Source organism: Mobula hypostoma, chromosome 8 (genome assembly GCF_963921235.1).
Source record: "Mobula hypostoma chromosome 8, sMobHyp1.1, whole genome shotgun sequence".
Lineage (NCBI taxonomy): Eukaryota > Metazoa > Chordata > Chondrichthyes > Myliobatiformes > Myliobatidae > Mobula > Mobula hypostoma.
Window position 1 is genome coordinate 157,040,781 of NC_086104.1, and position 25,310 is coordinate 157,066,090.

The 25,310-nt window shown below is 46.2% G+C and overlaps 1 protein-coding gene across 1 annotated transcript in view; it reads left to right on the top strand.

The window, feature by feature from the left end:
- LOC134351111 (bone morphogenetic protein 1-like) overlaps positions 1-25,310 on the top strand; it is a 273,809-nt gene that overhangs the window by 142,546 nt on the left and 105,953 nt on the right. Inside the window, exons 3-5 of the mRNA XM_063057200.1 lie at positions 9,705-9,788; positions 12,064-12,225; positions 13,622-13,739. Of these exons, the coding sequence (XP_062913270.1) occupies positions 9,705-9,788; positions 12,064-12,225; positions 13,622-13,739 (364 nt within the window). The remainder of the gene's footprint in view (positions 1-9,704; positions 9,789-12,063; positions 12,226-13,621; positions 13,740-25,310) is intronic.

The following is a 25,310-nucleotide window of genomic DNA, read 5'->3' on the forward strand; positions in this document are numbered from 1 at the left end:
TGGCTTTTTTCCTGCTGGCTTCTTTGTCCTGGACACAAACACTGCTGACCTGACAGTTCGCTGTAGTTTCTGTGTATTGTGTATTGAGGATGCTGCACCAAACCAGGCAGTAATGGCTGAGGTGAGGATGCTCTCTATGAAAGATATACTATTTTAAAAGCACCCTGTTCCCTTTTTGTGTGGGCAGCTCACGACTGTAATGAATAGAATAGAATAGAACTTTATTGTCTTTGCTCAAGATTGCAGCGTTACTCCAGTCCGTGCAAAACAGATATTTCACCACGAGAGAGAGAGAGAGAGACAGAGAGAGAGAGAGAGAGAAAGAGAGAGAGAGAGAGAGAGAAAGCGGGAGAGAGAGAGCGTGCGTGCGCGCGAGAGAGAGAGCATGAGAGAGAATGAGAGAGAGCGAGCAAGCGAGAGCGTGTGAGAGAGAGAGAGCGTGTGTGTGCGAGAGAGAGAGAGAGAGTGTGTGTGTGTGTGTGTGTGTGTGTGTGTGAGAGGGAGCGAGAGAGAGAGAAAGAACAAGCCATAGCAGAGTGTTCCAAAAAAAGGAAATATAAAACGTACGTCACCCCAGACTACCCTAAAGTGTACCCCTGCCTAATAGGGGTCAAAAATAATGACAGTGTTGCTCGCTGCGCTGTTTGCAACAGTGACTTTTCTATTGCCCATGGTGGGTTAAGACTGTAAAAGACATGTTGAGGTGAGTTTAACAGGTGTCATTCGTTCATTAGCATAGCTAACGTTATTTAAACTAGCTGGCCAGCTGCTAAGGAGCTACTCTATTGCAGACATCCCACCTCTCCCGGAAGTTCCGGGAGTCTCCCGCAAATTGATGGTGCTACCTCCCTGAAATGAGTTTTTGCAGGGTGGGATGTCTGCAATGCATGCGGTACGGCTTAATTAAAGAACACAATTCCCATATTTACATGCAACAAGTGACTTTGATAGTCCAGAACACTGGAAGGTCATCGGCAAGCCGAGGTGTGGCGTTACTCAGCTGCACAACAGCCCTCGGGAAGAAGCTGTTGTTCAATCTTACTGTCTTGGCTAAGATGTTTCTGAATCTCGTACCAGGTGGCAGGAAGTTGAACAGACAGTATTGGATGGGATTGGTTAGTGATATTACAAGTGTGCTGCAGGCATAGAGGATTATAGATTGTCTCCAGATCTGGTAGTTGAGTACCAACAATGTGCTGAGCCATCCAAAACACCCGTTGATGTGCTAGAATACAACACTGTCTTTTCGTATGTCAGTGTGCTTCCTATTACACAATGATAAACGTTGGCAGATTAGCTCTCCAGAAACATCTCAGGTAGGATAGTCACTATCGTGCCTCCCCTACTACCAAGGTTATGTTTTTATTATGTAAAAATGAGGGGTTTTATTATGTTTCAGGACACTCCAGGCTGTTTCCAATGTACATACATCGGGACGCTGTCATGATGGCATTTTTTAGTAGGCTTTCTTATTTTTACGAGGCTGAGTTGCTAGCTTGATGCTCAACCCAGCACAGAGTGTGCAAGGGAGCTGGCTGGATTCGAACTCGGGAGCCTTCACTCGGAAGTCCAACACTGATGCCACTACGCCACCAGCCAGCTTATAAGCCAGTAGCGAAAAGGGTGTTTGCTTACCCTGGACACGGCCCTAATCTCATTTGAATATAGATCCAGGTTTCCTCTTCCAGGTTAATGGAAACTTGCTTTTGAAAATAAATGGAAAATGCTGCAGAACCCAAATTAGATCTGTCTTCTTCTCTTCATTCTCTGCAATTTTTTAAACCCAAATTTCACGCTCCAAACTTGATGATATTTTAACCTTTTCCTTAAATATTTCCTGATTGTGGTCCTTACAATCAAAAGTTTTTCAGAACTAAATCTGATGCTGCAAGGTTGCAAGTTGAGCCTTAGATCCCGTGCCCAAATTCAAAGAACAAAGTAAATTTATTATCAAAGTACTTACAGTACATGTCTGGGTGGCCGGGAGGAGATATGTCCCTAGCAAAGGAGATGTAAGGTTCTCCTCCCCCGCTAACCTGCAGGTCACCCTCGGGCAAGGTGTAGCACCTGCTTAGCCCCCCGATCAGGGTCACGTGAACCATGGAAGCAGGTGGTGGATCGTCGTATGAGCAGTTGGTGCATATCACAAGCAGTGGAGCAGTGCTAGCTGGAGCGCGTCGGGCACATCTTTAAGAAAAAAGCTGAAATAAACAAGCTAATTAATTTAGGTGCCGCCCAGGGTGATTTGAGTATCTCAGAAACTGCTGATCTCCCGGGATTTTTACGCACAACAGACTCTGGGGTTTACAGAGAATGGTGCCAAAAACAAAAAAAAATATCCAGCGAGTGGATTTAACAAGATGTTTTTGCTCACAGAACAGTCGTGTGACTATACATATATGATGTATATGTCAGCATATGCAAGATTGAGATTCATTTTCTTGCAGATATTCACAATAGAACAGAGAAATACAATAGCATCAACAAAAAACTAAGCACAAATACTGACAGGCAACCTGAAGAAGGGTCTTGGTCTGAAACTTTAACTGTTTATTCATTTCCATAGATGCTGCCTGACCTGCCGAGTTCCTCCAGCACTTTGTGTGTGTTATTCTGGACTTCCAGCATCTGCAGAATCTTTTATGTTTCTGACAAAAGGTGAATGTGCAGAAGAAGACAAACTGTGGAAATAAACTAAAATAAACAAGTAAATAAATAATACTGAGAACATGAGTTGTAGAGTTCTTTGGTTGAACCTGGTGAATCAAGGACTTCCCCCATATAGGCCATACTCTCTTCTCACTACTGCCATCATGTAGGAGGTACAGAAACCTTAGGTCCCACACCACCAGGTTCAGGAACAGTTATTACCCTACAACCATCAGGTCCCACACCACCAGGTTCAGGAACAGTTATTACCCTACAACCATCAGGTCCCACACCACCAGGTTCAGGAACAGTTATTACCCCTCAACCATCAGGTCCCACATCACCAGGTTTAGGAACAGTTATTACCCTACAACCATCAGGTCCCACACCACCAGGTTCAGGAACAGTTATTACCCCTCAACTATCAGGTACCACACCACCAGGTTCAGGAACAATTATTACCCCTCAACCATCAGGTCCCACACCACCAGGTTCAGGAACAGTTATTACCCCTCAACGATCAGGTCTCACACCACCAGGTTCAGGAACAGTTATTACCCCTCAACCATCAGGTCCCAGACCACCAGGTTCAGGAACAGTTATTACCCCTCAACCATCAGGTCCCACACCACCAGGTTCAGGAACAGTTATTACCTTACAACCATCAGGTCCCACACCACCAGGTTCAGGAACAGTTATTACCCCTCAACCATCAGGTCTCACACCACCAGGTTCAGGAACAGTTATTACCCCTCAACCATCAGGTCCCACACCACCAGGTTCAGGAACAGTTATTACCCCTCAACCATCAGGTCCCACACCACCAGGTTCAGGAACAGTTATTACCTTACAACCATCAGGTCCCACACCACCAGGTTCAGGAACAGTTGTTACCCCTCAACCATCAGGTCCCACACCACCAGGTTCAGGAACAGTTATTACCCCTCAACCATCAGGTCCCACACCACCAGGTTCAGGAACAGTTATTACCCCTCAACCATCAGGCTACTGAACCGGAGTGGATAACTTCACTCTCTTCAACCCTGAACTGATTGCACAACCTATGGACTCACTTTCTAGGACTCAACAACTCATGTTCTCAGTGTTATGTATTTACTTATTTTAATTCTTTTCCTCGCACAATGTTTCTTCTTTTGCTCATTAGTAGTTTATTTGTCTTTGTTATTTATAGATTTTCATAAACTCTTGTAAATACCTGCAAGAAAATGAAGCTCTTATAAGGTGACGTACACATGCTTAAATGATAAATTTACTTTGAACTTAGATCTCTTATTTAACTGGGCCCTCAACCATCAGGTCCCACACTGCCAGGTTCAGGAACAGTTATTACCCCTCAACCATCAGGTCCCATACCACCAGGTTCAGGAACAGTTATTACCCCTCAACCATCAGGTCCCACACCACCAGGTTCAGGAACAGTTATTACCCCTCAACCATCAGGTCCCACACCACCAGGTTCAGGAACAGTTATTACCCTACAACCATCAGGTCCCACACCACCAGGTTCAGGAACAGTTATTACCCCTCAACCATCAGGTCCCACACCACCAGGTTCAGGAACAGTTATTACCCCTCAACCATCAGGTCGCACACCACCAGGTTCAGGAACAGTTATTACCCCTCAACCATCAGGTCCCACACCACCAGGTTCAGGAACAGTTATTACCCCTCAACCATCAAGTCCCACACCACCAGGTTCAGGAACAGTTATTACCCTACAACCATCAGGTCCCACACCACCAGGTTCAGGAACAGTTATTACCCCTCAACCATCAGGTCCCACACCACCAGGTTCAGGAACAGTTATTACCCCTCAACCATCAGGTCCCACACCACCAGGTTCAGGAACAGTTATTACCCCTCAACCATCAGGTCCCACACCACCAGGTCCAGGAACAGTTATTACCCCTCAACCATCAGGTCCCACACCACCAGGTTCAGGAACAGTTATTACCCTACAACCATCAGGTCCCACACCACCAGGTTCAGGAACAGTTATTACCCCTCAACCATCAGGTCCCACACCACCAGGTTCAGGAACAGTTATTACCCCTCAACCATCAGGTCCCACACCACCAGGTTCAGGAACAGTTATTACCCCTCAACCATCAGGTCCCACACCACCAGGTTCAGGAACAGTTATTACCCCTCAACCATCAGGTCCCACACCACCAGGTTCAGGAACAGTTATTACCCCTCAACCATCAGGTCCCACACCACCAGGTTCAGGAACAGTTATTACCCCTCAACCATCAGGTCCCACACCACCAGGTTCAGGAACAGTTATTACCCCTCAACCATCAGGTCCCACACCACCAGGTTCAGGAACAGTTATTACCCCTCAAACAGCAGTAGGAACAGATTAGTAACTTTGTGATGGAGTGGTATCTCAGTCGAGGGCAAGTATCTCTACACCTCCGAGGTTGCTGTGATAACCCAAACGTCATTTACAGATCGAACATGCTGCCAGTGTTTACAGTGATTCCTTTCTGAAAAGTTCTGCTGTAAAGTTAAAACATCAAGCCATCTTTGCATCGTCTATAATTTGTGCTTTATGATTTATGCTGTGGTCCGGTGTACCACATTTTTCTGGCTTTTGAAGTCTCTTTCCGCATTTCCCCTTCCTGCCGTTTGGAAGGTATTGTAGTCATCATTAGGCATAGCTTCAAAATTCCACTTTCTCTTGCATTCTTCATCTGAGACTCTCGGTGGTGAATGAAATTCAAAATTCTGCAGCCACAGGAAATCTGACACATAAACAGACAATGAATGAAGCGCTTAGCAGGTCAGGCAACATCTATGGAGAGAGAGAGAGAATTTATTATTTCAGGTTGACAAACTAGGAAAGAGAAAAGAAGATAAAGTTGTTGGATGGGTGGAGGAGGATTTCGGTTGTTGCTTGTTGAGTTCTGCCAAGCACTGTGGGAGTGCTATATTGATGCCACAGTTGTAGTGACACTTGCGGGTTCCTGTACGTAATAAAGTGGCCACTGAGTGTATGCTCGTGGTCTTCCACCGTAGTCCATCCACCTCATGGGTTGACATGTGTGTTCAGGGTGTTCTTCTGCATGCCACTGTTTTAATGCTCGGTAATTTGAGTTCCATGCATCTTGGCTGAAAAGTTGACTGTTTAATCGTTTCCATAGATGCTGCCTGACCTGCTGAGCTCCTCCAGCATATTGTGTGTGTTATCTGAGTTACTGTTGCCTTCTTGTCAGCTTTTCTCCTCTGACCTCCCTCATTAACAAGACATTTTCAGCCCCAGAACTACTGCTCACTACACGTTTCTTTTTGTTTCTCTCACCATTCTCTGTGAACTCTAGAGAATGTTGTGTGTGAAAATCCCACCCTGTCTGGCACCAACAAACATTCCACAGTCAAAATCACTTAGACCACAAAGCTTCCCCATTCTGATATTTGGGCTGAACAACAAGTGGGCCTCTGCATGCTTTTATGTATTAAGTCGCTGCCACACGACTGGCTGATAATATATTTGCATTAGCGAGCAGGTGTATCAGTGTACAGGTGTGCAGGTGTGCCTAATAATGTGGCCACTGGGTGCATATCGAACCATACAGTGAAATCAAATCAGCAAGGATTCAGCTGGGCCGACTGCAAGTGTCAGAATGCTTCTGGCGTCAACAGAGCAAGCCCACAACTCACTAACCCGAATCTGTGTGTTTTTGGAAGGTGGGAGGAAACCCACGCAGTCACGGGGAGGACATACAAACTCCTTACAAGGAGCACAGGCAGGCGTGGTAATAGCATTATGCCAAGTGCTACCGTATGCCCATTCAGACATCATGGCCAGTTCTGACACAAACTGAAAGTATAAAGGGGAGGACAGGGGTAGGATGTTTACACAGAGGGTGGTGATTGTGTGGGATGCACTGCCAGCATCACCAGCACCACCAACACTACACATTATCTCCAAAGCTTCTTTCCTGTAGCTGCCCAGCTTCTCAGCAAAACTCACTGGGGTGTAATACCCTGACTGTCCCTGCACAACATCATTAAATGGTCTTTCCTGCTCTCCTTGTTCTGTTGATAGTTATTGAGTCAGTTCATTTATTTAAGTTTGATTATTGATGTTCGTGCATGTGACCATGTTGATTGCTCATGGCTGGTTGCACTATTGTCTTGTAAATTGTTGTCTATTGCCCTGTGTTTTATGCTTGGCACCAAACCATTATCAATCCTGGCATGTTTTACATACTGGCAATAGAGTGATTCTGAGTGGTAGAGGCAGAGGCAGATGCATTAGGGGCGTTTAAGAAACTCTTAGATACCTCATCAATGAGTTGCTCATAGGCGGGAAAGCTGAAGGAGCCAGACTTGGTGCAGATCAACCTGTCGCTTGCATCAGAGAAGCTTTGGAGGAATCGGTGTGTGAAGGCGGTGTGCAATCGAACAGTGAGTGATTGGCTTAGTCACTTTTCTTGTGTTTGCAAGACCCTTTTGGACATTAGCAATGTGGAATGCTACAAGTCTGATTCACTGATTTATTGGCGGACGGTGAGGGAGCTGCATAGCCTCAGTCCCAGTGTGGACTAAGCCTCAAGCCGAGGTGTGGCCTGTTTCCAACCTCCAGGAGAGAGGCATTGAAGTTGTTGCACTCCACTGGAGGCGGTGTGGCGTGGCGTCCAGGCTGGATTCAGTGCTGCTCCCTCAGTAAAAGACAAGCTATAATGTGGTCGACTGCAGATTTCTGAACCATCCATGGACACAGGGTCTGGACTGTATTTTTTTGTGTGCCTATTTTTTGCTGCTATCATGTTTGTGCTCTATGGGCTTTGTGCTGTGTATGACTGTTGGTTCTGTGTTTTGCACCTTGGCCCTGGAGTAACACTGTCTCGTTTGGCTGCATTCATGGGTATTCATGTATGGTTGAATGATGGCACCTGCATACAACACTCCTCTGGTCAACAACTTCTGGATAGATCATGAAACCATATATTTCACTTCTTTTATGCCTTTTACATTTGTTTTTCTTCTTGGGTGTGATTCTGTGTGTGCTAGAGTCTATGATTTGCTGTTTGGAGACTGTTTGGGTGTTCCAGTGTTCTACAGTCTCCAAGAGGATTCCGGGAGATAGAGGCACCGTGTGTAAACCTTGTGGCGGGCAGGCTGTGAGCCGGCGTTCGACTCCATTTTGCCCATTAAAAGCTTCCATTGTTTGCCAGTTAAAGTGATGAGGGAAATTGAAACATTGAGGCGAATGCAGAAGCTTGGAGATCATTTGGGGGCTTGAGCACTCTGCAGTCTCCGAAGGAATTCTGGGAGACAGAGGCAAGTCTCATGGCGAGAAGGTTGTGGTACAGCTGTGTGGTGCAAGCCAATGTTCGACCCCCTTTTTCCCACCAAAGCTTCCACTGTTTGCTGAGGGAGATTGGAGTATTAAGGCAAGTGTGGAGGGTGAGTGCTGGCTGCCTGTCTTTTGATTGAACTGCTACAGAGAGGGAAAGGCTTGCTCTGCCACTGTGCCCGGAGAATGTTACCCAGGTTTTCTGCGTTTTGGATATGGACTTGGACTGTAGACTTCTTGGTTTTTTTTTGGTGCAAGGATGGGAATTTGGGTGTCAATGTGCTTGTTCATTTTGTTTGCTTTTTTGTGCGTGAGGAGGGGTTTGGGGGTCAATGTGCCTGTTTGTTTAGTTCATTTTTTCTGTGCGGGGAGGGGCAGGGGGTTTCTGAAGATTGTGCCGGTTTTCTTTCTTGGTTTCATGGCTACCCGGAGAAGAAGAATTTCACGTTGTTCACTTTGATAATAAATGAACCTTCGAATTGAATTAAATTGAACTGAGATAGGCTGATGAATGATAGAAAAGTGGACGACTATTTAGGAGGGAAGAATTAGATTGATCTTATAGTAGGTTAAAAGGTCAGCAGAACATCATGGGCCGAACGGCCTATACTGTGCTTTATTGTCCAGAATCTATGTATGTTCTTTTCACAAAATATATGAAGCATTCTAAGGTAGATAGAGATAGCAACCCAGAATCTGAATCAGGTTTGATATTACTGACAAACAAAGGCATTCGTTAGTCTTGCGAGACCATGGATCTGCGCCTGGAAAGTCTTCACTCTCCAGGGCGCAGGCCTGGGCAAGGTTGTATGGAAGACCAGCAGTTGCCCATGCTGAAAGTCTCCCCTCTCCATGACACCAATGTTGTCCAAGGGAAGGGCATTAGGACCCATACAGCTTGCCACCAGCGTCGTCGCAGATATTACTGACACTTGTTGTGAAATTTGTTGTTTTGTGGCAGCAGTATAGTGCAAAATGTAATGGTAAAAAGTGAAGGTAAAGTTCCTTACCGCACCTTGTTTGGCACATCTGTGGCAACCTTGCTGTTTCTTTTAGCGCTTGTCTGTTTCCTGAGGCTGGGTTGCCAGCTGAACGCTCAAACCAGCACGGATGGAAAGCGCACAAGGAGCCGTCCGGATTCGAAGCCGGGACCTCTTGTTCCGAAGTCTGGGTGCGGATACCACCGTACCACTGGCACAGACAAATACATAAAACATACTATAAATTACAGTAATAAATATACAGTATGTATTAAAATTAAATTAAATAAGTAATGCAAAGAGAGTAAGAGATAGTGAGGTAGTGTTCATGAGTTGGTTCGTTGTCTGTTCAGAAATCTGATGGCAGAGGGGGAAGAAGCTGCTCCTAAAACATTGAGCATGTGTCTTTAGGCTCCTGTAGCTCCTCCCTGATGGTGGCAATGAGAGGTGGGCATGTCTGGGTGACGGGCTCCTTAATAGTGGATACTACCTTTTAGTGGCATTGTGCTGTGAAGATGCCCTCGATGCTGGGGAGTTGGTACCCATGGTGGAACAAGCTGAGTTTGCAACCCTCTGCCGCTTTTTCCAATCCTGTGCACTGGTCCTTCCATACCAGACAGTGATGCAGCCAGTTAAAATGCTCTCCACGGCACATCTGTACAAATTTGCTAGACATACCAAATCTTCCCAAACTCCTAAATCTCCTTAGAGCTAAAGTATCACATAAACTGTGTCCTCTTTATCCGCAGGTCGAGAAACTGGTCTGCACTGGAATGGAACAAACTTCCCAAAAAATGGACAAGCTGGCTCCTCAGGTGGCAGCCCCTGGAGAGGTACGACACCCATTTCATTTAAAGGCCTGGGAGAAGGAAATCACTGTTACCTCTGACAAAGGGCTGGAGGAACTCAACAGGACTATGGATAGGGATAAACAGTTTCAGGCTGAGACCCTTCTCATCTCTAGATGCGGGGTGACATGTTGAATTCCTCAGCACTTTGAGTGCGTTCCTCAAGATTTCCAGCATTTGCAGAATCTCTTGCCTCTTCCCTGTTACAGTCCTGTGCAAAAGTTTTAGGCCCATACTGTATATACAGCTAGGGTGGCCAAGATCTTTGAACAGTACTGTATTTGTCAACGTGGAGTGGGGAGCGAGTTTGCAAATCTGGTGGGAGCAAGGGGATGTTGGGAATGGCGAGAGTGGGGTGCCGTGGGGGAGGTCTGGGATGGGTGGCAGAGAAGGAGTACCAGGTGCAGGGGATGGCGTGTGGGTGCAGACATACCCAGCCCTGTGCAAAAATCTTAGGCACCTGAGCTAAATGTACTGTATATGTGCGTAAGACTTTTGCACAGTACTGTACCTCTTGTCTCTTGTCCGATTTCTTCTAAGGAAAAGTCACACTCTTGCACACACACCCCTCTCTATTAATACACACACCCTCTCTGTTAATACACACGCCCTCTCCGTTAATACACACCCCTCTCTATCAATACACACACCTCTCTATTAATACACACACCCTCTCCGTTAATACACACCCCTCTCTATTAATACACACACCTCTCTATTAATACACACACCCTCTCTGTTAATACACGCACCCTCTCCGTTAATACACACGCCCTCTCCGTTAATACAGACACCCTCTCCGTTAATACACACGCCCTCTCTGTTAATACACACACTCTTTCCATTAATACACACATCCTCTCCGTTAATGCACACACCCTTTCCGTTAATACACACACCCTTTCCGTTAATACACACGCCCTCTCCATTAATACACACACTCTTTCCATTAATACACATGCCCTCTCCGTTAATACACACGCCCTCTCCGTTAATACACACACCCTCTCTGTTAATACACACACCCTCTCCGTTAATACACACGCCCTCTCCGTTAATACACGCACCCTCTCTGTTAATACACACACCCTCTCCGTTAATACACACGCCCTCTCCGTTAATACACGCACCCTCTCCGTTATTACACATGCCCTCTCTGTTAATACACACACCCTCTCCGTCAATACACGCGCCCTCTCCATCAATACACGCGCCCTCTCCATTAATGCACACACTCTTTCCGTCAATACACGCGCCCTCTCCGTCAATACAGGCGCCTTCTCCGTTAATGCACACACTCTTTCCGTCAATACACGCGCCCTCTCCGTTGACTGTAGAGCCTGTGCTGAGTTAGCTGAGCGGGAGGAGAGAGACGGATGTTCACTTCTCATCCCTGTCCTGAGACTCCTTTGGAAAGTGACTGCTACAGCAGGAAAGGGGAGATGGTGGGAACTGAAACTTTTATGCAAAGTTTATTTTATTGAAGAGGCTCCCATATCCGCTCAAAAGTCTAGTGTTGCATTGACATCAGGAAAAAAAAATCTTAATGAATCAGTTTAGGGTCTGGGAACATAGTTATTATGTTACAGGGACAATTAAGCCAGAGGCCTGAACTAATGACTTGAATCCAAATTCCACTGTAGCAGCTGGACTGTTTAAGCACAGTTAATAAAATATACTTTATATTAAATTGCTGGTTATGGTTAATGATAACTATGAAATTACCATATTGTTGTTGAAAATCCATCTGGTTGGGAAAGGATCTCTCATCCTTAACTAACCTAAAAGTGACTTTAGATGTACAGTTTGTCTTCTTTTGCACATTGGTTGTTTGTTAGCCTTTGTTTATAGACTCATAGAATGCTACAGCACAAGCCATTCGGCCCGTCTAGGTCCATGCAGAACCACTATTCTGCCTAACTCCCATCGACCTGCACCCGGACCATAGCCCTCCCATCCACGTACTTATCCAAACTTCTCTTAAATGGGGCAACTAAATCTCATCCACCACTTCCACATGGAGCTCGTTCCACTTTCACACCACCTACTGAGTGAAGACGTTTCCACCTCAGGTTCCCCTTAGATAATTCACCTTTCACCCTTGACCCATGACCTCTAGCTGTAGTCTCACCCAACCTCAGTGTATAATGCCTGCTTGCATCTACCCTCTCTATACCCAAAACTATTTCCTGCACGGATTACTTATGACGGAAGAATTGAGCAGGTGGAAGATTGGAGACCCTTCTCTCCTTGTGTGCAGGTAACCGAGCCCGGAAGGGCAACAGGAAGGGTCTTCGGCGGAGGGGCAGGAAGTCCCGGAAGAACGAAACTCGGAGTCGAGTACGACGAGCCTCCACTTCCCGGCCTGAGCGAGTCTGGCCGGAAGGGGTGATTCCTTACGTGATTGGTGGAAACTTTACTGGTGAGTTACATTTCTGACTCAGTCAGTCAGTTCTTCACAGAGTCAAGGTCATAATGTTGTATATTTAATATTTCAGTTATATTTGAGTAACCTTGTATATATATATTGGTCAATTAAGCATTTTTGCTCATTTAAATAACCCATTACGGGTTTAAATATGTGAACTGCATATGTCATCACGCTACCATGTGATACGTGCGTACCTCGCTTACAGTGAACACGAAGTTAGACCCGCATTCCTAGAATTTGTTTAATATTTTAACGATACAAAACATAATACGTAGGTAATTTCACAATTAAAGATTAGCTTTATTTGTCATGTATGCATTGAAACTTTCAGTGAAATGCGTTGTTTTGCGTCAACGACCAGCTCTGAGGATTTGCTGAGGGCTGCCCGCTAGTGCCGCCGTGCGTCTGGCGCCAACATGGTATGCCCACGACGTACTAATCTTAAACCTAGCCGTACGCCTTTGGACTGTGGGAGGAAAGCAGAGCACCCGGAGGAAACCCACACAATCACAGGGAGAACGTACAAACTCCTCACATGTAGCGGGGTGAACTGAACGCTGACTGCAGTTGCTGTAAGGTGTTGCACTAACTGCTACATTACTGTGCTGCCCAGTTGCACGTGCATCCGCCAAACTTATGCTCCCAAGCTTTAGAAAAGATGCATATTCCCCGGGACTGACAGCTGAAATGAGAGAGAGTGTCATTAAGCAGAGACTGACTGGGTTATTTTTCTCTAGGACAGAAGGATAGCCAAGACCCTCAGCATTGCGAGGGAGTCTGAACCTTGGGGGCTATAAATGTGAGGTTGTTGCTGACTGTTCCAAAAGGAAACCCAATGGGAACCTTTCCATTCAGTCCAAACAGAGAATGGGGACTGCTGTTCCTCAGGGTGTAGTGGAGATGAGTTACGTGTATATTAATCCAGTGTATGTTAATATATGCTTGCTATTAAGCATATGTTCATATTCAGATTCATTTATTTATCACACACACATTGAAACATACAGTGAAATGTGTTAACAAGCAACACAACCAAAGGATGTGCTGGGGGCAGCGAGCAAGTGTGTCCACACAATCCGACGCCCACGACAGAACAATACAAGCAACAACAACAACAACAAAACAACAACAACAGCAAAACATGCCCACTTCCTCCCTCCCACTCACCCACATGGACAGGCCACACACACACACACACACACACACACACACACACACACAGTGACCCTTACATCCTTTGGTTGTGTTGGTTGTTAATGCAGATGATGTATTTCATCGTATAAATGATACCGAGATTAATCTGGATCTGTATAATAACTCGGTGCCCACAGCAACAGCTCTGCTTTCTGTGGTTGAAGTACTGAGTTGCAGCGGTACTCTTTTTCAGGAAGTCAAAGAGCTATCTTCAGGCAAGCAATGAGGCATTGGGAGAAGCATACCTGTGTCACTTTCCTGGAGCGCACAGATGAGGAGAGCTACATTGTTTTTACCTACAGGCCCTGTGGGTAAGTAACCGTGATGGTTGGAGTCCTGATGAAGGACCTCGGCCTGATTTATTCCTCCTGACTTGCTGAGTTCCTCCAGTATTACGTGTGTGTGTTAGGTACATGGGTTATGACCAAAGAAAAAGATGGCTGGGGTCGCTTAGCATTTTAACACAAGGCTGTTTATTAGGTGCATCAAAAATCAAACTGACAAAAATGAGTGAAAATAGCAGAAAGAAAGCTGCCAATATTTAGAAAAACATATCGACCAGGAAACACAATAATAGCACTGTACTATTTTTAATCATGAGAAAGTCTGCTCCTGCTGGAAATCCAAAGCAACACATCTCTTTCCCCTTCCTTCTCAGTCCTGAGGAAGGTTCTTGTCTCAAAACATCGACTATCTCGAAACGTGACCTGCTGAGTTCCTGCAGCATCTTGTGTGTGTTACCTTACTATTTTTGTTGAGTGTGAATTCCTGGCTGCCCACGTCTCTCTTTCACTGAGGGTGATGAACTTCTGTCATTCAGCATGAGAACATATCTTCTTTAATTACCAACAAAGCTAACTTAAGACCACACATGAATCAGAATAGGATGTACCCCACAATGTACTTACAATTAATGTACAAAATAAACAGAAACATCAACTTTAAATACAATATAGAAACAACATACAGTATACACATTTACACACCCCCATTACTAAAGACAAGTAATGTTTCAATGTGTATGGTGGGGAAGGCACCATAAAACCGAGTTTAGCACCCATCACCGGGGAAGGCATTGACGTTCGTACATTCAGCACAACAGCAGTAGAATGATAAGGTAATGTTTGTGTGTGTGTAACTGCGCACGTGTAAGGAGTGTGTTTACTGAGTGCTTCCGTCACAGTGTGGTACCGTGGATTTTCAGTATCTGCAGTTTATGACGCCAAACAGCTTGTCTTGTTTTGCACATTGGTTGTTTGTCAGTCTTTGTGTAACCCCCCGCCCCACCGAACTCGTATGGAAGCTTGGCTTGTTAGCCGGCTCTGCTAGCAGCCACGTGACCCGGCAGTGCGAAGGGCACCCTTCATAAACGATGTACATCTGAGGTTGGTATGAACTGGGGTTCAGCCAAACAGGAAAGTTGGGATGTTTTGATTAACTGACCTTGATTTGAGTGAATGCTGTGTAAATACTGCCCGTACACAATTATCAGTCGGCAAGAAATAACAGATTGCACACCGCATAAAATTATAAAGCAAGTGTATTTACTGATTTCAGCTTTATCGAACAGTTATTAAGAGAAAGAAGAATGAAGAGAAAAAATTAAAAGGGCCCATTATAGTTAAGCCAATCTAAATGTGCACATGGCGTTGGAGCTCGTATTGTCCAAAAGCTGGGTATGACCGTTACTCACAGCGCTGAATTCTCATCACTAATCACTGGTAGAGCTTCCCATCTTGAACTCCTTCGTCTCACGAAGGACTCCTTGCAAATGCATCTTCCCGTCGAATCTGACCCTCTGACCGTCTCTCCTGATCTTCTCTTCTCTGCATGTCCCACCAAAAGACCACGAACCCTACTAGTGTCCTTCACAAATCTCTCTCCACCCAGCTCTCTTTAGAACCTTCTCCCAATTCCACCATCCTGACAACATTCCTAAATTGAACATCATAGCCCCTTTAGCGAAACCAAAAAATATTCTACCAGCAGGTCACACTGCTTTTACAGAGAGCCACTGAATGAAAAACCGTGCAGCATGAGGAGTAAAAATCTTAACCAGGGTATTACATAAGTTTATTATATTTCTATTTTTCTTGCTGTAAATGCCTGCAAGAAAATAAATCTCAAGGTGACATATACGTACTTTGATAATACACTTACTTGGAACTGGGCATGTGGTCAAGTGGTTGAGGCATTGGACTAGTGACCTGAAGGTCCTGAGTTCGAGCCCCAGCCGAGGCAGCGTGTTGTGTCCTTGAGCAAGGAACTTAACCACGTGTTGCTCTGCGACGACACTGGTGCCAAGCTGTATGGGTCCTAATGCCCTTCCCTTGGACAACATCGGTGTTGTGGAGAGGGGAGACTTGCAGCATGGGCAACTGCAACCAAGGTTCCATACAACCTTGCCCAGGCCTGTGTCCTGGAGAGTGAAGACTAACGGATGCCTTCACTGAACATAACAATACAACCAGGAGGTCTTCAAGACAGTACTGGGACTTTCTAATGCTATGGTGTGAAATTGTGGAGGAAGACACAACCACAGAAACCTGTATTGGGAAATAGAGCAGGACTGAGAGTTGAAAATTAGAGAAGTGATTTTGTGCAGATTAAGAAGGGAGTCAGACCGACGTATTCAACAGAGAAAATTCTAAGAGAAATTAGCAGTACTCCAGGCATGATAATTGGTGGATACAATTTGAACAACCTATGATACACGGACGACACAGTGCTGATAGCTACTTCTAAAGAGAAGCTCCAAGAAATACTCGATAAAGTCATTGAAGAAAGTGCAAGGAGAGGATTGACCACAACTGCAAGAGGACCCAGTAAAGATTAAATTGTTCTAAGGGAAAACTAATCCAATCATGGAACATCAATGTCTCTAACTTCTGGTAATTTCTCCTGCTGCCCCCTTCCTTCTTTTTCCGGTCCGCAATCTGTCTCCCCTCTTACCCCATCTCTTTTCCTCACCTGTCCATCACCTCCCTTTGGTCCCATTGTCCCATTTCTCCCATTGTCCACTCTCCTCTCCCATCAGATGCTTTCTCCTAAAACACCTTTCCCTCTTAAGCCTGTCCCCTCCCAGCTTTTCAAAGATTCAAAGTACTGTCCGCTTATTAACAAGGCATGTGTACAGAACAGAACTCTGAGATTCATCTTCTTGCAGGCAGCCACGAAACAGAGAAACATCATGGAACCCCGTTCAAGAAAGCATCAATCACCCAACGTGCAAACAAAGTACAAATTGTGCACTTCATTCCCTCCACTTCCATCCCTCTTCTAACACCTTCCCCCAAACTGTCACCTGCCAGCTCATACTTCTCCCCTCCCCCACCTCCTTATCCTAGCCTTCCCCCCCTTCTTTTCCAGCCCTGGAATATTCTTAGCCCAAAACATGGGCAGTTCATTCCCCTCCATAGATGCAGCCCTACCAGCTGAGTTCCTCCAGCATTTTGCGCGTGCGTTCACAGTGCCACACCCATGTTTGGAATCGCACTTCTGCAAATCCTTCACGTCATTATCCATCTCTATGTTCCTGGGTGTAAAACAATCTGTTGCAGCTGCTCACTGCCTTGGTCACAATGGTGGGTCCAGAATGCTAAAGCTGATTCAAGTGTCATGACTTTGCATGAGTCATGTTGTATCCCAGAGGTGCAGCTCAAATGCTGCTGGCTATAAGCCAGGAGTAAATCAACTGGGGTCTATCAGGTCAACACGTTCTTCCTGCTCCCGGTGTGAAAGAATCTGGGGCTCTCACTTGACATTGGTAAAGTAGTGAGGAGGGGGCTGTAGTAATGTGTCACCGTTAGTGCCCTACCTACCTCCACTGGGGGTAACAGTGCCTGTAAGATGCCAGCCTAAAGGTGTCAAATGATGTCATGCCATACTTGGTCAAAGTCAAAGTTCAAAGTATCTTTATTGTCAATGTTTGTACCTGATATACGACCTTGAGATTCGTCTCCTTACAGGCAGCCACGAAACAAAGAAACCCAATAGAACCCATTAAAAAGAGACCGTCAGACAGCAAATGTGCAAAAAAATCGTGCAAACAATAAAAGTAGCAAGTAGCATTAAGAACTGAAGTTCACAAAAGTGAGTCCACAGCCGATTCAGGAGCCCATTAGTTGCAGGCCAGAGCCTCAGTTCTACACAGAGATGAGTAAACGTCTCGGAGCAGCGAGCTGGACACCTTTCTGTCCCTCGCCACCAGCTCCAACACCCTGACCTTTTCAATCCAGCCAGTGCTTCAATCATCCAAGCCTCAAGTCGTTTCTTGCTATCAGACCGGGCCCTACTGCCAGGCCCAGACCCTGCCTCCTCAATCATAAACACAAAATGGTTTCCCCAAAGGATTCGGCTGTGAGATAAATGCCTTTCCATAAGCAGTAGATGTGGCCTGTCGTGTGGAAGTCAGCAGTGCTTCATGGTTTGTCATCGCTCCCCAAGACGAAGAGTTAATACACTCCCTCCTTCCCTCCGCTAGTCTGCAGGTCACCCTTGGGCAAGGTGTAGCACCTGCTTAGCCCCCGATCAGAGTCACGTGAACCCACGGGAGCAGGTGGTGGATGGTCGTACGAGCAGCTGGTGCAGATCACAAGTCCTGGTTATGTGACCACTGACACCAGACAGACAGTCTCTGAAGGGTATTGATAATGGCTGGGGTCACCCGTCTTGTAAAGACACTGCCCAGAAGAAGGCAATGGCAAACCACTTGTGTAGAAAAACATCAAGAACAATCATGGTCACGGAAAACCATGACTGCCATTGTCATACAACACAGCACATACGGATGAAAGAACATTGTAAAATCTTGGGGATCTCTGCAAGACTTGCTTGTTAACTCATCCCTCGGCACTGATCTCCGTTTTGGCACTTATTCCTGCAAGTGTGACAAGTACTACCCCTGCACCTCCCCCTCACCACCATTCAGGGCCCCAAATAGTCCATCCGCGGCAGATGGCACTTCAGCTGCTGGTCTGTCAGGGTCATTGGGGTCACCTGCATTCCAGTGGTGTCCTCCGCTACATTGGTGAGACCTAACACAGATTGGGAACCACTTTGTTGAGCACCTTTGCTCTGTTAACTTCAGAAGGCAGGCTTTCCATAAGACCATAAGACATAGGAGCAGAATTAGGCCATCTGGCCCATCGAGTCTGCTCCGCCATTCAGTCATGGCTGATCCATTTTTTAAAATCTCCTCCTCAACCCCAGTTCCCACCTTTTCCCCGAAACCTTTGATACCATGTCCAATCAAGAACCTATCAATCTCTGCCTTAAATACGCCCAACGACCTGGTCTCCCCAACTGCATGTGGTAACAAATTCCACAAATTCACCACCCTTTGGCTAAAGAAATTTCTCTGTATCTCTGTTTTGAAAAGGCACCCTATCCTGAGGCTGTGCCCTCTTGTCCTAGACTCTCCCACCATGGGAAACATCCTTTCCACATCTACTCTGTCTAGGTCTTTCAACATTTGAAAGGTTTCAGTGAGATCCCCTCTCATCCTTCTGAATTCCGGCAAGTACGGATCCAGAGCCATCAAATGTTCCTCCTATGTAACCCTTTCATTCCTGGGATCATCCTTGTGAAGCTCCTCTGGACCCTCTCCAATGCCAGCACATCTTTTCTAAGATGAGGGGCCCAAAATTGTTCACAATACTCAAGGTGAGGCCTCACCAGTGCTTTATAAAGCCTCAGCATCACATCCTGCTCTTGTATTCTAGACTCTTGAAATGAATGCTAACATGGCATTTGCCTTCCTCACCACTGACTTGACCTGCAAATTCACCTTCAGGGTGTTCTGCACAAAGACTCCCAGGTCCCTCTGCATCTCAGATTCCTGGATTTTCTCCGTGCTTAGAAAATAGTCTGCATATTTATTTCTACTACCAAAGTGCATGACCATGCACTTTCAAGCATTGTATTTCATTTGCCACATTCTTGCCCGTTCTCCTAATCTGTCTTAAGTCCTTCTGCATCCTACCTGTTTCCTCAACACTACCTGCCCTTCCACCAATCTTCACATCATCTGCAACTTGGCAATAAAACCATCTATACAATCATCTAAATCATCAATCATCAAGAGGGAGGAGAAGATGGTGATGCGACGCAGCGCGCACGGCCGTTCCGAATGATATCGTATGTGTAACTAGCGAGCCGTGCACAATCCGGATTTGATGGAGACAGACGTGAGAAGCATGGAGGAACACCTGGGGTAACTTCTGAAATGCCTGCTTCGCTGCTGCTGCTACTGTGCGATCGAGAATCTCTGGAGACGAAGGCCCCAAATCCTCGGCTTTGCCTATTGCCTGTTGCCAGGGCCGGGGTCGAAGTGCTCGGCAGAGATGGTGCTCGGTGCTCGGTGTCGGAGAGCTGGTCGGACGCTCGGAGTTTTCAGACGGACTCGGAGTCGGACTGTGGTCGGATGCTTCCAGGATGCTGCACCGGCAAGTTTGCGGCGCTGGAGGTTCACCGTCTGCGTGAGATGATGGGACTTTCAAGAGACTTTGAGACTTTCACCATGCCCATGGTCTGTTCCTATCAAATTACGGTATTGCTTTGCACTGTTGTAACTATATGTTATAATTATGTGGTTTTTGTTAGTTTTTAAGTCGATTTGTCATGTGTTTCTGTGATATTATTCTGGAAAAACATTGTATCATTTCTTAGTGTATGCATTACTAAATGTCAATAAAAGAGGACTGTGTGTCCTCATAATCAAAAAAAAACGTTTATATTCACGATAAAAAGAAGTGGTCCGAACACCAATCCCTGTGGAACACCACTAGTCACTGGCAGCCAACCAGAAAAGAATATTTTTATTCCCACTCACTGCCTCCTACCAATCAGCCAATGCTCTAACCATGTTAGTAGCTTTCCTGTAATAACTCTTAACTTGGTAAGCAGCCTCATGTGTGGCACCTTGTCAAAAGCCTTCTGAAAGTCCAAACATCCACTACATCCTTTTTATCTATCCTATTTGTAGTCTCCTCAAAGAATTCCAACAGGGAAACCATGCTGACCTTGCACTATCTTGTCCTGTGTCACCAAGTACTCCATCACCTCATCCCTAACAACTGACTCTACCATCTTCCCAACCACTGAGGTCAGGACAACTGGTCTATAATTTCCTTCCTGCTACCTTCCTTCTTCATGTAAGAGTGGAGTGACATTTGAAATTTTCCAGTCCTCTGGCATCATGCCAGAGTCCAATGATGTTTGAAAGATCATTTCTCATTAAACCACAATCTCTTACGCTACCTCTTTCAGAACCCTAGAGTGCAGTTCCTCTGGTCCGGGATACCTTTAGATCTTTCAGCTTTTTGAGCACCTTCTCTCTTGTAACAGTAACTGTACCCACTTCTCTTCCTACAAACACTACAACATCAGGCGTACTGCTCGTGTCTTCCACAGTGAAGCCTGATGCAAAATACTCATTTAGTTCCTCTGCCATCTCCTTGTTCCCCGTTATTATTGTTCCTGCCTCATTTTCTACTTGTCCTATATCCACTCTTATTTCTCTTTTACTTTTAACATACTTGAAAAAACTTTTACTATCCACTTTGATATTATTTATAATTTGCTTTCATATTTCTTGTGATTTTTTTAGTTTCTCTCTGTAGGTTTTTAAAAACTTCCCAATCCTCTGATTTTTGCTTTGTTGTATGGCTTTTCTTTTGCTTTCACAGTAGCTTTGACTTCCCTTGTCAGCCATAGTTGTACTATTTTACCATTTGAATATTCCTTTATTTTTGGAATAGACATGACCTGCACCTTCCTCGTTTTTCCCAGAAATGCACGCCTTTGCTGCTCTGCTGACATCCCTGCCAGCAGCTCCTTCCAATTTACTTTGGCCAACTCCTCTCTCATATCACGGTAATTTCCCTTACTCCACTGAAATGCTGCTACATCAGACTTTACTTTCTCCCGATCAAATTTCAGATTGAACACAATCAGGTTGAACCAGTGATCACGGATCCCTAAGAGTTCTTTTACCTTAAGCTCCCTAATTGCCTCCCTAACACCCAATCCCAGTATAGCTGATCCCCTAGTAGGCTCAACGATAAACTGCTCAAAAAGCTATCTCTTAGGCATTCAACAAACTCACTCTCTTGAGATCCATTACCAACCTGATTTTCCTGGTGAGCACCCGTTTAAATTTCTACTTCTTATTCCCATTCTGACATTTCGATCCGTTGCCTCCTGTAGCAACACCTCATACTGTGTCTGTGTAGCCTCAAATTTGAAGGCACGAATATTAACTTCTCTAACTTCTGGTAATTTATATCCCCCCCTTCACTCTATTTCCATTCCTCATGCTAGCTCCCTTCACACCTCACCTGCCCACCACCACCCTCTGGTGCCCCTCCTTCCCCTTCCCCTTCCCCTTCTCCCACGGTCCACTGTCCTCTCCTATCTGATTCTTTCTTCTTCAGCTCTTTACCTCATCCACCTATCACCTCTCAGCTTCTTATTTCATCCCCTCCCCCAGCCACCCAGCTTCCCCTCACCTGTCAGCTTGTATTACTTCGCCTTCCTCCACCTTCTCATTCTGGCCCCTTTTCCTTTCCGGTTCTGATGAGGGGCCTCGGCCTGAGATATCGACTGGTTATTCTCTTCTCACCTTGGCCGTGTCACATGAATAGAAGACATTCAACCCTTTGGCCTGTCGGGTTCAACTCAGATAACACAGACAGCACCTTAACTAACCACCGGCTGGCGGGGCAGTGAGATCAGCGCCGGGCTCGAGAACGGAGGTTCCCGAGTTCGATCCAGTGACAGACCGCTCCCAAGCGCACTCTCCATCCGTGCCGGGTTGATGTCGAGCTCGCAACTCGACCTCGTGAAAAAAGAACACTGCCACCTCCAGTCTAAATTCCCACGCGGAATATTGTGGAGGATCAAATGCCCAAATACCCAAACGGTTCCTTATTTCAACAGAGTCATAGAGCAATGAAACAGGCCCTTCAGCCCAATCAGTCCATGCTGACCAAGAGTCCCGTTTGGCCCACATCCCTCTAAACCAGGAGCATGGAGAGGATGGCGCCAGAGGACAACGCAACCAACGGTAACGTCCTTCAGACAGTTCATGAAACTAATTCTTTTACTACTTCTTCTTCTTCTTTCAAAAATGATCCTGCTACTGTTGGAGCTTGTGATTTACATTTCGATGGTGTGTTAGCCATCTGGTGCTTTGCTATCTCTGAGAGAGTTCGGTGAGGTTTGGAGTAGAGTGTGCAGCCTGGAGGCCAGGAGACAAGCACAAGCCCACGATCGACTCCAGTTTTAGCCAATCTCGCTGATTAAAGTGTCGAGTAAGATTGAAATCAGTGAGGGGGAGCAGAGGGCGAGCAGGGGTTCTGCGTCTGACTGGTCTCTCTCTCTCTCTCTCAGGGCTGCTGGAGAAAAATGCCCACATTTGATAATTCTCTCTCTCTTCCTCTCGCTCTGCTGCCAGCCGATGATTCCAGAGTCTTGGGTCTTGGGCAAGATTTAATAGACACGTGTGTAGATTGGGCTCTGTAGTTCATGTTGTGACGTGTTTCTGGATTCCAGTTGCTCCTTTTCTCGTTGTTATTTTGTACGATTTTCATCGGGTCAGATTGGCTCTGTGGTCTGCAGTCAACAAACGACATGGTGCTAGATTAGACTAATCTGAACTAAGTTAAACATTCTCTGCCCAGGGAAGCAGTTGAGGCTTCCTCACTAAATATATTTAAGAAACAGTTAGACAGGTTTTTACATAGTAGGGGAATTAAGGGTTATGGGGAAAAGGCAGGTAGATGGAGCTGAGTTTATGGACAGATCAGCCATGATCTTATTGAATGGCGGGGCAGGCTCAATGGACCGGATGGCCTACTCCTGCTCCCATTTCTTATGTTCTTATGTAGTTTTAATGACTCATTTTTTTTGCCACTTGTACTATTTGTTTTTACGTGTTGAATGTTTGATGTTTTCTTTGAATGGGTTCCATGGTGTTTCTTTATTTCATGGTGGTCTGTGGGAAGATTGTATACTGCACCCTCTGGGTGGAAAAAGTTGTCTCCTAGGTTACTAAATCTCTCCCTTCTCACCAGTTGGGCTTTAGTTCCCGCCGTTGCTTACAATGAATTTTTACATTCTCTCCAAGACTGCATGGTTTCCTCTGGGTGCAGCCGTTTTGTCCCACATTAAAAAGACGTACGTTAGGGTTACTAAGCTGTGGGCATGTGATGTTAGTGGTGGAAGCGTGGTGACACTTGCGGTCTGTCTCCAGTACATAGAACAGCCCACAATATTATAAGACCATAAGACGATAAGCAGAAGTAGGCCATTCAGCCCATCGAGTCTGCTCCATCATTCAATCATAGCTGATCCAATTCTTCCAGTCATCCCTACTCCCCTGCCTTCTCCCCATACCCTTTGATGCCCTGGCTAATCAAGAATCTAGCTATCTCTGCCTTACTCACAACACGCTGGAGGAACTCAGCAGGCCAGGCAGCATCTGTGGAAAAGATCGGTTGACATTTTGGGCCGGAACCCTTCGTCAGGACTGTAGGGGGAAGGGGTAGAGGCCCTATAAAGAAGGTGGGGGGAGGGTGTAAAGGAGAAGGCTGGTAGGTACCAGGTGAAAAACCAGTAAGGGGAAAGATCAAGGGGTGGGGGAGGGGAAGCAGGGAGGTGATAGGCAGGAAAGGTGAAGAAGGAATAGGGGAAAACACAATGGGTAGTAGAAGGAGGCGGAACCATGAGGGAGGAGGTAGGCAGCTGGGGGAGGGAGCAGAGTGACATAGGGATAGGGGAAGGGAGGGGGAGGGAATTACTGGAAGTTGGAGAATTCTATGTTCATACCAAGGGGCTGGAGACTACCTAGACGGTATATGAGGTGTTGCTCCTCCAACCTGAGTTTAGCCTCATCATGGCAGTAGAGGAGGCCATGTATGGACATATCTGAATGGGAGTGGGAAACAGAGTTGAAGTGGGTGGCTACTGGGAGATCCTGTCTGTTGTGGCGGACGGAGCGGAGGTGCTTGACGAAGCGGTCCCCCAATCTGTGTTAGGTTTCACCGATGTAGAGGAGGCCGCACCGGGAGCACCGGATGCAATAGATGACCCCAACAGACTCACAAGTGAAGTGTTGCCTCACTTGGAAGGACTGTTTGGGGCCCTGAATGGTGGCAAGAGAGGAGGTGTAGGGACAGGTGTAGCACTTACGCTTACAGGGATAAGTGCCGGGTGGGAGATGAGTGGGGAGGGACGTGTGGATCAGGGAGTCACGGAGCGACTGATCCCTGTGGAAAGCGGAGGGGGTGGAGAGGGAAAGATGTGCTTAGTGGTGGGGTCCTGTTGAAGGTGGTGGAAGTTGCGGAGGATAATGTGTTGGATCCGGAGGCTGGTGGGATGGTAGATGAGGACAAGGGGAACTCTGTCCTTGTTATGGTGGCGGGAGGATGGGGTGAGAGCCGAAGTGCGGGAAATGGAGGAGATACGGGTGAGGGCATCATTGATGACAGCCAGATGATCTCTGCCTTAAATGCACCCAATGACTTGGCCTCTACAGCCTCTCGTGGCAACAAATTCCACAGATTTACCACCCTCCCACTAAAGTAATTTCTCCTTATCTCTGTTCTAAATGGACGTCCTTCAATCCTGAAGTCGTGCCCTCTTGTCATAGACTCCCCCACCATGGGAAATAAGGAGACCAAAACTGCTCACAATACTCCAAGTGCGGTCTCACGAGTGCCTTATAGAGCCTCAACATCACATCCCTGATCTTATATTCTACACCTCTGGAAATGAATGCCAACATTGCATTCTACTTCTTCACCACCGACTCAACCTGGAGGTTAACCTTTAGGGTATCCTGCACAAGGACTCCCAAGTCCCTTTGCAACTCTGCATTT